The following is a 14,885-nucleotide window of genomic DNA, read 5'->3' as shown; positions in this document are numbered from 1 at the left end:
TGGGGTTGTTACAACTGTTGGGAATCAGCCAAGCTTTCATTTTGTCTGTCCATTTCCTCTGTTGGATATTAACAATTCTCAAAAAAACTCTGAAATCTAGGAAATAATAATAATCATCTTTGTGAAGTTCTGAACAAATGAAGAAACTGCAAATGACTATTGTATAACAGAGTACTCTCAGAGCTGGTATGGATTAAGTATTCTATAACTAGGTATCTTTGTTTATCCCCTGTGGCAGGTGATAACTGTAGATGGTTGTTCTCAGAGTACACAGATGAGCTCCGAACCTGCAGATTGTGGCAGCTGGAAATCTGAAGATGAACCCAGTAAAAACAGGCTGACAGTATCAAGTTTCAATCAGCTAAGTAAGTGCCCACCTGCCTCTAGTAAAAATATTGAGATCTATTTCACATAACATATTAAGCTCTTTAACTGTGTTACTTTATAAGGCTAGGATTATTGCACCAGATGGGTCAAACACAGACTAAGTAATAAATGTGGTTGTATTGGGAAACTAAACTTGATATGCTTTCCTCTATGAAATAGTGCCTCCTGCATTTGATATTTCTGTGTTTGGTGGGGCTCAGAAGATTTATTTCATGATGGAGTGTCTTTTTTGGACAGGGGTGGCATGTTCTTTCTGTAGCAGTCGAGCAGAAAATTCTTTATTGTGATAGAATTGCAACTGTGGGACATAAACTAATCAAGCTCTAATTAGATGGTGCTGCATGTGTGAACTCTGGACATAAATTGTAGCTTCCAGAGATCATAAGTGGCACCATAATGTCACATTGTGGGTCTTTATCAAGGCTCTTTTGGTTTGAGATGAAATGGTCCAACATTGTATGATGTGATTTTCCCAGAAAAAGACTTAAGACCATCACCATCACTGGAGCACACCTTTTGCTATCTTGGAACAAAAATAAGCGGAGGCATATTCCAGGGATGACACTGGTTGACGAGCTGGGTGCTTGAGTTTAGACAATGTCTTTTGGGCAGTATACTGCAGAAATTGAATTGAGGGCTGAGTGTACTAGAAATACAGTTGTTACCAACAGTATGTCATTAGCTCTCCCCTTTTGTTTGTCATGACTCCTCTTTAGTCAGGCTGCCATTATGATGGACTGTTAATATGTGTTTTGTTAAACTACGTCTTACTTAGGCTTAGATCACATGACTTACATGAGACAGCAACTGAAGACACAAGAATTTGAAAGACACCTAGTCCAGACTAGTGAATATCTCAGGCAGTCCAGAGAGGTAAGTGAAAATATAGATGGCAAATGAAAACTTTGTAAGATATGTATTTGCACTGTGTTTGCCTTTTTGGTAAAGATTTAATCTTCTACATCATAACGCTATGGTGTGTAATCTGTAGGGTGTTATTAATTGACTAACAGTAAGGTACAGCTGTAGGTTAATGTGCATATTATACATATTTTAAAGGTGGTGATTAACCAATTCTAGTTTTACTAAAACTATACTGTAACACCCTTTATAGTGTAATAGTTAATAGTTTCAAATATATGCTAACATTTTGACACAATACCTGTACTTGTATATACACAAACTACTCGCCTTAAACAGGGTACAAAGAACTTGATAGCTGAATGCAGTAAATGGCTATGCAATGGCATCTGCTGGTAGAATTCAGTTTTGCTTTAGATATATGGATTTTAGATATTAAATTTCAGAAATATATTTAAACCACATATAAAAAGGGTACTGAAGACACAACTACACTATCTTTGAATGTGCATTCTTTGTTACCTGGTTGCAAACTATTTAAACTCACTCTGTCTTGTCTTTAGGATTTACATAATAGCACCCAACTGAGAAGGAGCTCATTGTAAGTATTGTCTGGATTGTGTTTGTGGCTACATATACCTATAGGCCAGAAGCTCTTTATTAGGGTCTGGCCACACAGGCAGATTCGGGGAGATTAGTCGCCAGGCGACAAATCTCCTCTTCTTTGCGGCGGCGAATCTCCCCGATCTGCCTTCCGCCGGCTAAAATGTAAATTGCCTGGGAGCAGGCACACGGAGCACTTCGTTCTCTGATGTAGCCCGAGTCAATTATCGCCTGGCGAATAATCTCCCCGAATCTGCCCGTGTGGCCAGACCTTAAACTGTATATTGCTCAATCAAACTCAAATATGGTAGACACGATAAATGCCATGGGATTTTTATTTTTTAAACACTAGATTTTTATTTCTTAATTATCCTCTCATACAGTATATGCCAAGAGTAAATATACAAATAGGAACCTGTATTGAGATTGCTTTATGGTAGTCTTGCCTTTGAGCTATTGTACTGTGTCTCATGCTTCATCCCTATTGTTAGTCTGCGTGAAATATGGTCATATAAGCATTGCCTGGAGATGTGGCATAGTGGCTACAAATTGTCTGCTTTTTTTGGGGGGGGGGGAATGATCTGCTGCCAATAGGACTGGTGGTAAAATATGCTAAAAGCAAAATTAAGCATAGAAAATGTATAATTTTATCCAGTAACACTAGTTGATACAGTCACATGATGCAGAATACATTGAAAATGTTTGATTAACTTGCTGAATTCATTTCTTTAATTTCAAAAATCAGTTTATGGGTGGCGATGTCATTTAATACACATTGACGTAATGTCGATTGGATTTACATCTTTGCAGTGGTCAACCCAGCAGTTAGATTTTACTGGTCTAGTGCAGAGAGAATAATGAAAGAGAACAACATGTGATTGGTTGCTAGGGATTATAGGATCAAGGGTAAGCTGCCTGCCACTGTATTATTTAGCATCCCTTCACAGCCTTGCTAATGCCATGCTACATGTTATTTATTAATATAAATGAGCACGTGCCATTTATGATAGTGAAAGGCATTTGTGTTTTAAAAAAAAATTAACTTGGGAATTTGCCTCTACCGATTCAGGAGTCTTAAGAAGAAATTTGAATGTTTGCGTGTGTTCATGGGTATGTACAATGGTTTTTGGATTGACGGTGGAATATCAAAATAAATATTGTGTCCCTGATGAACTATAATAAAATCACTCTGAATTCAGCTAGATAAATACCATGTAAAGTGAGGCCAGTTTTACTTAAATACTGTTGGTTCTTATCCAGTAGCACCCATTTAGATATCTACTTTTACTTTCTAACTTGTAGTAGACAAATAGTAATAATGATCAAAACTAATTACTGATGGGTTCCTTTAGGCATTCCTATTGTGCAATTTATCATGTGTGTTAATAAATACAAGCCCCCCCACACACAACCCCCTCCAATTAAAAAGGTGTGAAATTTAGACCTAGAATTTCGGTCTATGGGCAGAAATGATGGACAAAAGATTTAGCAACACAAACAATTAAAGTTGTGTGGTTAACGGGATAAGGTTGAAATCCCCTAATCGGGCATGTACACCAGCTGGGAAAACAATATGCTTCAAGCTTCTGTACAACATTTGCCCTTGTCGTGTGTAAAACATTTATATAACATTAGATTCCCAACCCTAGAGGTAGTTGCTGGCGTTTCTTGGTAGCTTATTCTATCTCTGTGGAAAGCAAACTCTACCTTAAGTAGAATCTTGTAATGACATGGCTGTGAGTTTTCATAAAATCATAAATAGCTCCAGGGCATTTAATCCGGTGGAGCATAAAATGTTTACATCTAGAATTTTTAGTGTGCTCTCTTGCTCCTATATCACATTTGTCAGGCATTTGAGTCTGCATTTTCTGTCTTTATTTTTTAACTCCTTCTTTATTTGATTTACCACTCTTTACTATGAAACTAGAATATTTGTTCCAGTGTCAGTTAAAGGAAAAGGAAGCTCAGATTCACTGGTGGGGATACATTTTTTTAAGGCAACTCCAGTGACTAAAATCACTCATTTTCTACCCTAGGCTGGCAGTCCCCTTGTCTAGAAAACATGTCCATGCACAGTAATTTTTCAAACCCAGCTATATTGTATATGTATTCAACAAGGTATCCATTGGAGAATGAAAGAAAGCCCTCTGAAAGACAGTACCTCAGGTCAGGATATATTTTTAGAGAAGAGGAGTGCTGGCCCATGGTCAAAAATCATTATTGTTTAAGAACAAGGAAGTTCAACTTCATAATTTGTTATTCACCCCCAAGTGGGTTTGAGGTTATTTGATAATAAATATTGGCCAATAAATGTTAAGAACATAGTAGGTGTTATTTTCTAACACTGGGCAAATTTGCATCTGGGCAGTAACCAATAAGTTACTGTTACTGTTAGTTGCTTATTAGTTGCTGTTATTAGGTTGTAAGCTTTATGGAACAGGGACTTCCTTCCTGCTGTGTCTCTTACCACATGGCACATAATCTCTGTATATTTACACTTATTTATTACATATAAAGGTCTCTGTTGAGACTGAAACGTTGGTTCAATAAATTTATATATTTTTTTGTTTATAACTAAAGAGCTGTGAGTGTGGTGTAATATGATGTTGTTGATGATCAAGTTAAAAACCTTGAATACCTTGAATTTATCGAGTTTTCGAGTGAAAACCAGCGTCAAACACCCAAATATCATGATGGTCAAAATGTTTAAAGGGACCTCTGCCATTGACTTTTACATGAATTCGACAGGTTTTAGCTTGAGTATGTTCAGAATCTGACTTTTAGCAGCTTCAGGGCATAATAAATCCCGAAAATGTGAGTTTTTAGTGAAAAAACTAGAAATTTTCAAGAAAACAAAACTTGACCTTTAATAAGTAAACCCCCATAATCTTCAAAAAGAACCAGCAACAATGGGATACTTTGAAAAAACAAAAGGAATATATCTTGTAAAGCACAAAGCCAACATTTCTCAATTTACCTACCCAGGTAATTATCTGACACCACCCGGTTGGTTGAAGTTTTTGGGAAAAATCTCCTGACCAAAACTGACTTATCTTTGCCCAGTATAGCTTTAACAGGGGAGAGGTCTCCACTATGTTTGACTTTATATTTTAGAGTACAGACAGTTTAGGCTAGTCCATGTAAGTGATGAAATAACACAACAATACATAGAAGTCTCCCAACTCTATATTGGTCCCACGCCTTTTGCTTTCCCCAGATAATCTGTTTGTAGAAGTTGTCTGCTGGAGCTTCTTAGATTTGCACTTTCTATCTTGCACCTTAAGACCTGCCTTTGGCTTTCCAGTAGAAATTGAAGAACTTAAAAGCTAGAATACGACAGGCTAAATCCTCATCTCCAGTATTATCCAAACTGCACTGTCAGCTCCATGAGAAGACAGATGATACCATTCTCCCATGGTGTGATTTTCTGTAGAAAGTAGGGTAGTGAGGGGCACAGTTATTTTTACCTCCCACTTGTAACTCCAGTTTCTCAGTTAAGATAAGTTTTCATTACATATCTCATCATGTCCTTGAAGCTGGTTTTGAGATGTAGTCTAGAAGGTTACTTGTCTCCCTTCTTCAGCTGAAGACCCTTGACTCTTTCAATAAAAGCAAATAACAGAGCAGAGAAAAATGTGACACTCTGGGCAGCTTTGGTTCACCAAGAGAGAGGCTATTCAGCTTGACATGATTTACAGATGTTACACTCTTCAGTGGGAACCATGTATTGAATGCTTCTTTCTATCATGACTTCCTCTATGCTGAATTTGCATCTGCCCAAATAGTGTAAAAAGTGATCTGATGTGGCAGAACTATACGTTATGCAATACTATCCATGAAAGAGAATTTAGTAATGGAAGTTCATTTCTGCTAGCCCAGTCCAGTTGATATCCAACATTGGTCGAAGTAGGAGAAGTGGAAGGTTATAGCTCCAACATAAGGTGTATCGTACAATAATGGTTCCAGTATTATCCGGAACGTTCCCTCCAGCTTCACTCCATTAATCCCTACTTTTATCGGATCTTTTTGGAGTGCCATTTCAACTTTGGAATCTCTATGGTAACTCATCTCAATATCTCGGATGATCTGTTTCCTAAAATGAATGAGGGTGAAGCAGGGCAATGTATGGCCATAATGCTGCCATAAGCTTGTTGAATGCACCCTTTTATTCTTTTTTGTGTTAAATCTCCAAAAAAAAGTGTCTCCATTTGTGAAAATAGAACCTGTGAGGCAGCTAATGGTTCTGACTTTCTCTCTTCTTGCTGTGCTGATCTTTGGTGTCTCTCTTTATTTTATTTTCTACATTACTGTAACCAGATAGTAAGTAGTCCAGTTACTATATAACCGTATTTATAGCATTTTCAGGTATAATAAATCTGCAGTAAAAAGGGATCTGATTTACATGATGAGATTGTTTGCATAATGACAATGATGAGATTGTTTGCATAATGACAATGTAAGAGTGCTGTCACTGATCACAGCTATCAGATGGGAATCACAGATGACTATTTTAAAAATAAAAAAGTAACTAACATGTAATGCAAATATGTATGTTGTCAGCACCATACAAAAATGTGTCGGGAGACAGCTATTTTATACTCTGAACCATATGGAATGTCAGATCCTTAAACTGATTGTCTTATATTCCTCTAAACAAGCGGTTTCATAACCATTGGGTGGGACAGTAAGAGTAAAGCATGGTTTGTGAATATTTTTCTGTATTCTTTTGTTTGTGCATGATTTAACCTCTTTTTTCCCAGATCTGTCACCATTCTGAACCCTGGGGTATTCCAATAAGAACCTTAGGTCTTGATAACTAGTCATAACTAGTGAGTTTAGTTTGGAAAATGCCTTCAAATGTGTAAAGGAGTTATTTACACTGCAAACAGCAATATTTTATGTATTAAACAGTGATAGAATCATTTGTATGTAAAATAACAACATTGTGTCATACATATCAGAGAAAAGAAAGTTGTATGTGCTCTTTTCTTGTTTGTTCATTCTCAGAGTGAAACTGTTGATATTATCTTGATGGCCGCTGGCTTCCTGTAAATTTATTTTTTTTATTTAGTTTTGCCCTTATGTCATTGCAGATTTCGAAATTCCGATGAAGTAAAAAGTAAGTTTGTTGCCTTGACTTCTGTTATTACTGTTTTAGTGAATTTTATTTTAGTCAAGAGCTATGTTGAAAAATGAAAATAAATGCTTTCGAAAGAATTTATGATTATGGATGGGTGCATGACAAAACCTGCCTAAAAAGTCTCAGCATCGCTAGATAAGGAAAAATGGAAAAACCTTAACATGCCCATCGGTGTGCCATAATTACCATTATGTAGCTTTCCAATTACAAAAATAGACAAAATGCTATTATAATAAAGAGCAAATAAAAGAACATGAATGAAACATGCAAACTATGGTAATTTGCCTTCACTTTTGAGGTGGCGGTGAGATAATGGTTTATTAGGGATGATAAAATAGACACCAAAAAGCTGATTTTAATGTTATATTTCTGCCTGAAACATTTCCAGGCATTCATTCACTGATGAAAATAACTGTAGAACATAAATGGGAATGGGAATTATGTGCGCATTACAGTGATGTCTCCAACATTTTATTGCAGAAATGGCTGCTTCCTTAAAAGCTTCTCAAGATTTAAGTAATCATTACTCAGGTAAGTCAACAGCAAAGGGAAATTAACTCCAGTGGGGTAAACTTATTGTTTAACCTGTTTGTAGTATAAAGTATGACATGTTTGACATAGGCTTTCTGGCAGAATTCTAGGTTGTTAATGTGTTATATCTGTGCCAACAGGGCTAAACAGAATGATGTAATAAGTAATTATAGCTATAAAAACAGACCTTGTGGTATTGTCAAAAATATGGTGCCTTGTAACCTTTTCCAAAAATAGGAAGGGACCAGTACAGAAGAGGTTTCTCTTAGGATACAGTAAAGTTCAGTTCAATTAGAAAACACATACATTCAGATGGAGAATTGGCTTTCCTAAATAATTTCTTAAAATATGCCAGAAAGATTTTTTTTAATATACTTTGTTTTGAGAAACCTAGGTTAGGATATCACGTTATCCAAATGATTTTGGTTCAACAACTCTCCACCTGTATACTGTTATGGGTTAATGTCCCAGAACATATTTCTGTCTGGATTAGAGTATTCATTTAAAATTAAAAATTCTAATTTTCGAGTTTATTTAAGTGTAATTCGACTAGGGAATAGTTAAAATTCGATTCGAGTTTTTAAAAAACTTTATTGAAATTTGAAATGTATCATGTACTGGCCCTTTAAAATTCAAATTCGACTATTCGCCACTTTAAAACTGACGAATTGCTGTTTTAGCCTATGGGGGACGTCCTGGAATCAATTTGGAGTTTTTTGGAGACATCCTGGAAATCGAGTTTTTATTGGTGAAAAAACTCTATTTGAATTTGAATTTAATTTGAGTTTGCTTGTCGAGCGCATTCACCCGAATTTGATTTTTTTTTTTTTTGAAAAATTTAGGGTTACCTTAACCAGTGGTCCTGCAAGGGAAACTTTTTTTCAATTTATTATTCTGATCTTTTATCAACCAAAGGTTTTTTGGTTGCTTAAATATATGTGATGGGATATACTATTGAATTCCCTCTTATTTCAGAATTGACTGTAGAAAAGAGCAGTAGAAAATAGTTTTAAAACCACTTCATTGTTTAGAGCAGAACATTACACATGTTTAAAAATGGATAGATGTTCAGTAATTCTCCCTGGTAGCGGTTAGTTTTATAATTCTTTGATAGTCGGCGCAAGGAAAAATGCATTGTTAGTAATTTCTTTCTTTTGTTTCAGCTGTGGAAAGGAATAATTTAATGAGGCTTGCACAGAGCATACCTTTCACCCCCCTGCACCTTTTTGGTGAGGTTTCACTTTTTACTGTGCATTGTTATAAAAATGATTCCATTGATTCTTTTCTAATCTCTCTCCTTTTTCATTTATCTATGGGCCGACTCCACATCTTTTCAGGACTTTTAATAAGAATCCCCAATATTAACTGTAAAAACATAACTCATCTTCTCTAAAAAGAATGGGGAGCCTGTGATTTGGTGACCTGACCTGGAAAGTATGACATTGACCAGCAATAACTGACTTCAAATGTATGTGTGAGCATTCAGCCTCAGATACAACCAAAAAAGCAAACGACAAATCTCCCTGCTTATTTGTGAGAAAAATCAAAAGCAGGCATTGCATTGCGTTTAAGCTTAGTCACCACGAGTAATATCATTTACTTGTGATCATTACAATGTTAGCGAAGGTCCAGGATTTTCGGAGAAATGTCCTCTGCGGCAGCAAATTTTTACCATGGGCAACAAGTGTGTCATTGCCGTTATAGTACAGATCTCAAATGGCAACTCAGAATTGCTTAAGTGTTCTTTTCCACTAGTGATTTGCGGGCTGACCCAATACCCGCAGGACCCGCGGTAGGACGGGTTCAGGTCGACCTCGCAGTGCTCCTCGCGGATGGCAGGCGGGTGCTGGTTGAGCTCTTCTCCTGCTCTCCCCGCCTGCCACCTTCAAATGCCGACTTCCGGGTTCCAGTTTTATAGTTTCACGTCTGCTTGTCCCTTTTGGACGTCATTGTGACGTCATCGGCGATGTGGGTCTATAAAAGGACCCTGGAAGCGGGTGCGGGCGGGTGTGGGTTGTAGCAGGGTGGAAAACCCTGACCCGCACATCACTATTTTCCACATATTAATTTGACCAACATATCAATATAAAATGTTTCTAATATAGTTAGTCAAAAATGTTATAAAAAAAAGCTGGAGTGACTGGATGTCTAACAGAACACAACTTCCTGCTTTTCAGCTCTCTTTGTTTCCACTCATTGGCTAACAGGCAGTAACCGATCAGTGACTTGAGGGGGGGCACATGGGTCATAACTATTTCCTTTGGAATCTGACCTACATCCTGAGGATCAATTGCAAACTCACTGCAAAGCTTTATGTCCCATGTGGCACCCCTTAAAGTCACTGACTAACTCAGAGTTAGAGACCTGAAAACAGGAAGTTGTATTCTGTTCTGTTATTTTAGACATCCTCTCACTTCAGCTGCTCACTATTGAAAGCATTTTATATTTTGCACAGCCATCTATTGACCTAGTTTTTATTTTTAAACAGACCTGTTTCTTTTAACAGAGTTTTGCAACACAAACCTATTTATAAGTATATATTCTGTACTTAACATATACATTTACCTCTGTCAATACACAAAGTTTCATGAAAAAAAGACCCCTATTCAGGCAGTTACATATGCACCATATGCATTTTGTGTTATAGATGTTATCAAGGCTGGTTTTGGGGCAAGTGCAAAAAGCGTCTCTGCCTTGGTCCTCTTGACCATAAATGGTTCTTAGAACAAAGTCATTGTCGTCGACCTCATACTTCAGACATAATTCTAAAATCATTTTTTATTTCACATTTGTTAAAACGGACAAATTAGAATTTTTACAAAGGAACCGATTTCTATAGACAGACTTTATAAATGAAAACATTCCTGGGTTAATGCCTTTCTGAAATGCAATAGATAGATTTGTGTGATAGATTTGTGTGATGGCTAAAACCAAACATAGACATTCATGCTGGTCCCAAGGTGCAGGGGAAACTGTACTGGAGCTAAATTAATTATAAATTAGTTGTTGAAAATGGTTAATAATATACTGTCCCTTTAATACCAATTGGATAAAGGTAACGTTCATGTTTTGTGAACTTCATTAATAAATTCACAATAATGTCTGTCCTATATGTAAATGTTTAAAATGTTTCTGTCCAGCTGGAGAAGAAGTCACTGTTTACCAACTAGAGGAAAGTTCTCCAGCAATTCTAGATAAAAGTATGTCTTCCTGGTCGCAGCGTGGGATGGCAGCAATGCTCCAGGTTCTGTCCCCAGAGGAAATGGACGGAGGTCTCCGAAGGGCGCTGAAAGTTGTGTGCACGTGGTCTGAGAATGATGTACTGACACCTGGCGAGGTCTTTATAGTCAAATCTTTTCTTCCTGAGGTAGTACAAACATGGCAGAAGGTTTTTCGTGGTGACACTGTGCTAAATCTATGTCTCAGGGTAAGTTTATATGACTGCAGAATGGAAGTGTCTGCATAAAGCAGCAGTGTTATCTGTACAGTGTTGCATACTTTCGATACCTTGATTTTCACGCTGTAGTCCATTCAGAACCCAATCATTAATATATATACCTTAGAACCCCCATTTTATATCCCCTGATTTTAAGGTTCCCCTAATTTTACATGGTTGTTTTGTGGTCCCACCTATATATAATGCATAATACATTTTCCTGGATTTTACACCATTTTTTTCTGGTCCCCTGAAAAACATAAAATGGGGGTTCTACTGTATTAGGGATAAGGGATATTTTTTTCTGCTATTGCTGAGCTAAAAATACTTTTTTACTTGTGCTCTGATAAACTTTAATTACTCTTTACTGCTGTACTGCAAGTTGGAGTGATATCACCCCCTCCCTTTCCCCCCCCAGCAGCCAAACAAAAGAACAATGGGAAGGTAACCAGATAACAGCTCCCTAACACAAGATAACAGCTGCCTGGTAGATTTAAGAACAACACTCAATAGTAAAAACCCATGTCTCACTGAGACACATTCAGTTACATTGAGAAGGAAAAACAGCAGCCTGACAAAAAGCATTTCTCTCCTAAAGTGCAGGCACAAGTCACATGACCAGGGGCAGCTGGGAAATTGACAAAATGTCTAGCCCCATGTCAGATTTCAAAATTGAATATTAAAAAATCTGTTTGCTCTTTTGAGAAATGGATTTCAGTGCAGAATTCTGCTGGAGCAGCACTATTAACTGATTCATTTTGCAAAAAAAATTTTTCCCATGATAGTATCCCTTTAAGGCTTAGCCTTATGAGAGCTCAGTTTGCTTAATTGTACAAAAAAACGAATCCCTGCACTTATTGAGATAAAATGTAATATAGTAAAACAGCAACAAAGTAAGACCTGTGCATCTGTCTTTTATGTCAATTCTTTATTACTACCCCAGTGTCTCCAGACCACACAGCCAGTTGCTACTGAACCCAGGACTGATTTAATTGGGACTTTAGGTTAGAAATAGCATTAAACATAGAAAGGAAAAAACCTCTAAAACCACTAATATCATTTTCAAATCATTATTTAACATTTCCATACCAAGAATCATATTCCAAAATATTTCAACATGAGGCAAAAGCCTCATGTTAAAGTACAGTACTACTATATACAGAGATCTACAGAAACAGCTGATAACAAAGATGACAGATTGTTGAAACAAATACATACCAGTTGCTATATGCAAAGCTAATATGCACTGCTTTTTTTTAAAAAGGAAATTCAACAACAAAGAGCAGCTCAGAAGTTGATCTATACCTTCAATCAAGTGAAGCCACACAGTATTCCTTATACTTTAAGGCAAGAAAATACATTTTACTTTTATCATTTTTTTGCTGGGTTTATACAACATACAAAGAGGCAAAGTTCTCAGCTGTTCTGTACAGATAGGGTAGAACTGAGTTTAAAAAGACCACCAAAAGCGATGGAGAGGGCACTGTTGGTCATAGCTTAGATATAAAGAAAAATCTATTACAAAAAATAATCGGTTAATTGTATTTTTATTGCTGTTTTTCCCCAGCACCAGAGAAGTAGTAGGTGTAGCTCCCTCTGGCACAATGCCTGTACAGGTATGGGATCTGTCCATTACTCAGAAAGCTGAGAATTAAGTGAAGGCCGTCTTCCACAGACTCCATTTTACTTAAATAATTAACATTTTTAAAATGTATCTTTCTTTTCCATGTAATAATAAAACATTACCTTGTACTTGATCCCAACTAAGATACCATTACTCCTTATTGGAAGCAAAACCAGCCTATTGGGTTTAATTCGTGTTGAAATTACTTTTTAGTAGACATACAGTATGAAGATCCAAATTATGGAAAGATCCATTATCTGGAAAACCCCAGGTCCCGAGCATTCTGGATAACAGGTCCCATACCTGTACCAGGTTTGAATAAGAAGTGCAAAGCAATAGAATACAAAAAGTGGGGAGCACCAAGTAACCTGGAAATGCATGGCAAGTTGCACAGCATGTAGTTGTACAGCATGAGACTGTATACAGGTGTAAGAAACCTACCCTGGTGGTCTAGTGGGCAGCGGGGTCCACGCCACGTCCTTGGCGTGGACGCCCGCTGTGCCGCTCCTGTCCTCCCCTTGCCGGCGCCATCTTGGATTCCTAGGGCGCACGCGGCGTGCCTGCGCGTCTCTTAAACTCAGCGCCAGCGCGCAATGGCACTAATTTGCGCACGTTTTGGCGCGAATTGGGACCCTATTTGAGGCCCATTCAGACCTGTAGCCAATGCCCGTTATAGGATAATTTCCTGTGGTTTCCTGAGCCTTGTGCTACCTGTTCCTGAATTTCCTATCCTGGCTGTTCTTCCCGTGTTTGACCCAGCCTGTTCCTGACTATTCTGACCTCTGTATCCTGATCCTGCCTGTTTATTGACTACCGAGCCTGCCTGATCCTGTTTGTCTCATTAGCCGGTTTTGAACCTTTGCGTGCCTAACGACAACTCCTTCTGCCTGATCCAGTCTGTCTGATTACCTGGTTTTGACCCCTTGCCTGCCTGACGATTCTGTTATCTGCCTGTCCTGATCCGGTCTGTCCTGTTTCCGTTTCCAACAAATGCCTTGTACTTGACCTTCTGCCCAAAGTCTCTTGCTATCCGGTCGCGCCCCTTTGCCAGCCAGAACACCTCGCCTTGTACCCCTTGTTAAGTCCACGTGGCACCCAATTAACCTGAGGGCTCCTCCCGAAGCCCAAAGGTGGTCACACTACTGGTGAAGCCGAGCCGAGACCAGGGTCCTAAGCACTTTTTCTGGTATTGGGTGCCGGCCGTGACATTAGGCTTTAAATACCACTCACTCTTAATATAGAATCTTCAGAATCTGGGGAGAAGGCTAAAAACTGGGGCTTTATCTCATACAGTAGGTGTCCCACTATTGTACACAGCTGTACAGTGCTGGAGGTTTCCCACAATATGCAGATACATACATACATGTCCTACTCCTATAGGTAATGTATGGTATGTAGGTACTGAAGAAAAGGAAAGGGCGTGACAGAAGGGCATTCATTTGGGGTAGGCTAGCCAGACATTCAACCAGGGAAACAGAATATACCTCTTTATTAGATGCATCAAGTACAATTATTTTTTTTGTTAATTTTAAAGTCAATTACACCACCTTTTCAATAGAAGCAAGTGTTCCATGCTGTCAGTTCCATTTTGCATATTCCCTTGTCACTGCACAATTTATGGGTATGAGAAGAAAAGTGCCCTCGAGGTGTTTAAGCAGAAATATCAAATGGCCAGATACGATCAATCAATATTATAGTCACTTCCAAGTGTTGGCTGAAGATGCCTGCGGGAGGAAAATGTCTCAGGCTCCCAAAGAACTTATTAGCAAAAGATGGTTAATGTAAAGACAGCCCTGATACATGATGAATGAATAGTGAGCGTAATGTAACAATTACACTAAATCAATAGCAGATACAAGCAAGGCATCATTTTGTGCTTTGCCATCTTACTGAAACAATGTTTTGTTATTACAGCTGTTAGAAGTTTAGAATAAATCCTATTTTCATTTTTATTAGTCCCTAAGGCCAGCCAGCAGGAGATGCCGGATACACATTTTTGTGCTTAAATCATATGTTGATAAACCAGGGAGCTTGTTTGTAATGCAAGCTACATTATGGTTTTTTCTGGTACTTTTGTCAATATTTTGTACAATTTTTATACAGCAGTCAGATCCACTACATCTTGTAATATCTGTATTATTATACATAGTAAGTTAGGTGGAAAAAAGACACACGTCCATCAAGTTCAACCTTTTAACTTTTTTTAACCTGCCTAGCTGCCAGTTAATCCAGAGGAAGGCAAAAAAAACCCCATCTGAAGCCTCTGCAATTTGCCTCAGAGGGGGAAAAATTTCTTCATGACT

At 37.9% G+C, this 14,885-nt stretch overlaps 1 protein-coding gene across 2 annotated transcripts in view; it reads left to right on the top strand.

The window, feature by feature from the left end:
• Positions 1 to 14,885, top strand: part of trpm6.L (transient receptor potential cation channel, subfamily M, member 6 L homeolog) — a 79,629-nt gene that overhangs the window by 51,829 nt on the left and 12,915 nt on the right. For both annotated transcript variants that reach the window (XM_041564279.1, XM_018258825.2), the window contains exons 28-35: positions 239 to 365; positions 1,163 to 1,260; positions 1,812 to 1,849; positions 6,945 to 6,970; positions 7,472 to 7,522; positions 8,686 to 8,751; positions 10,663 to 10,949; positions 12,223 to 12,305. In XM_041564279.1, coding sequence (XP_041420213.1) covers positions 239 to 365; positions 1,163 to 1,260; positions 1,812 to 1,849; positions 6,945 to 6,970; positions 7,472 to 7,522; positions 8,686 to 8,751; positions 10,663 to 10,949; positions 12,223 to 12,305 — 776 coding nt within the window. The remainder of the gene's footprint in view (positions 1 to 238; positions 366 to 1,162; positions 1,261 to 1,811; positions 1,850 to 6,944; positions 6,971 to 7,471; positions 7,523 to 8,685; positions 8,752 to 10,662; positions 10,950 to 12,222; positions 12,306 to 14,885) is intronic.

The sequence above is a fragment of the Xenopus laevis genome, chromosome 1L (assembly GCF_017654675.1).
Source record: "Xenopus laevis strain J_2021 chromosome 1L, Xenopus_laevis_v10.1, whole genome shotgun sequence".
In the NCBI taxonomy this organism is placed as follows: Eukaryota; Metazoa; Chordata; class Amphibia; order Anura; family Pipidae; genus Xenopus; species Xenopus laevis.
Note: the sequence above shows the minus strand (reverse complement) of the source record. Positions and strands in the feature narration are given on the sequence as shown.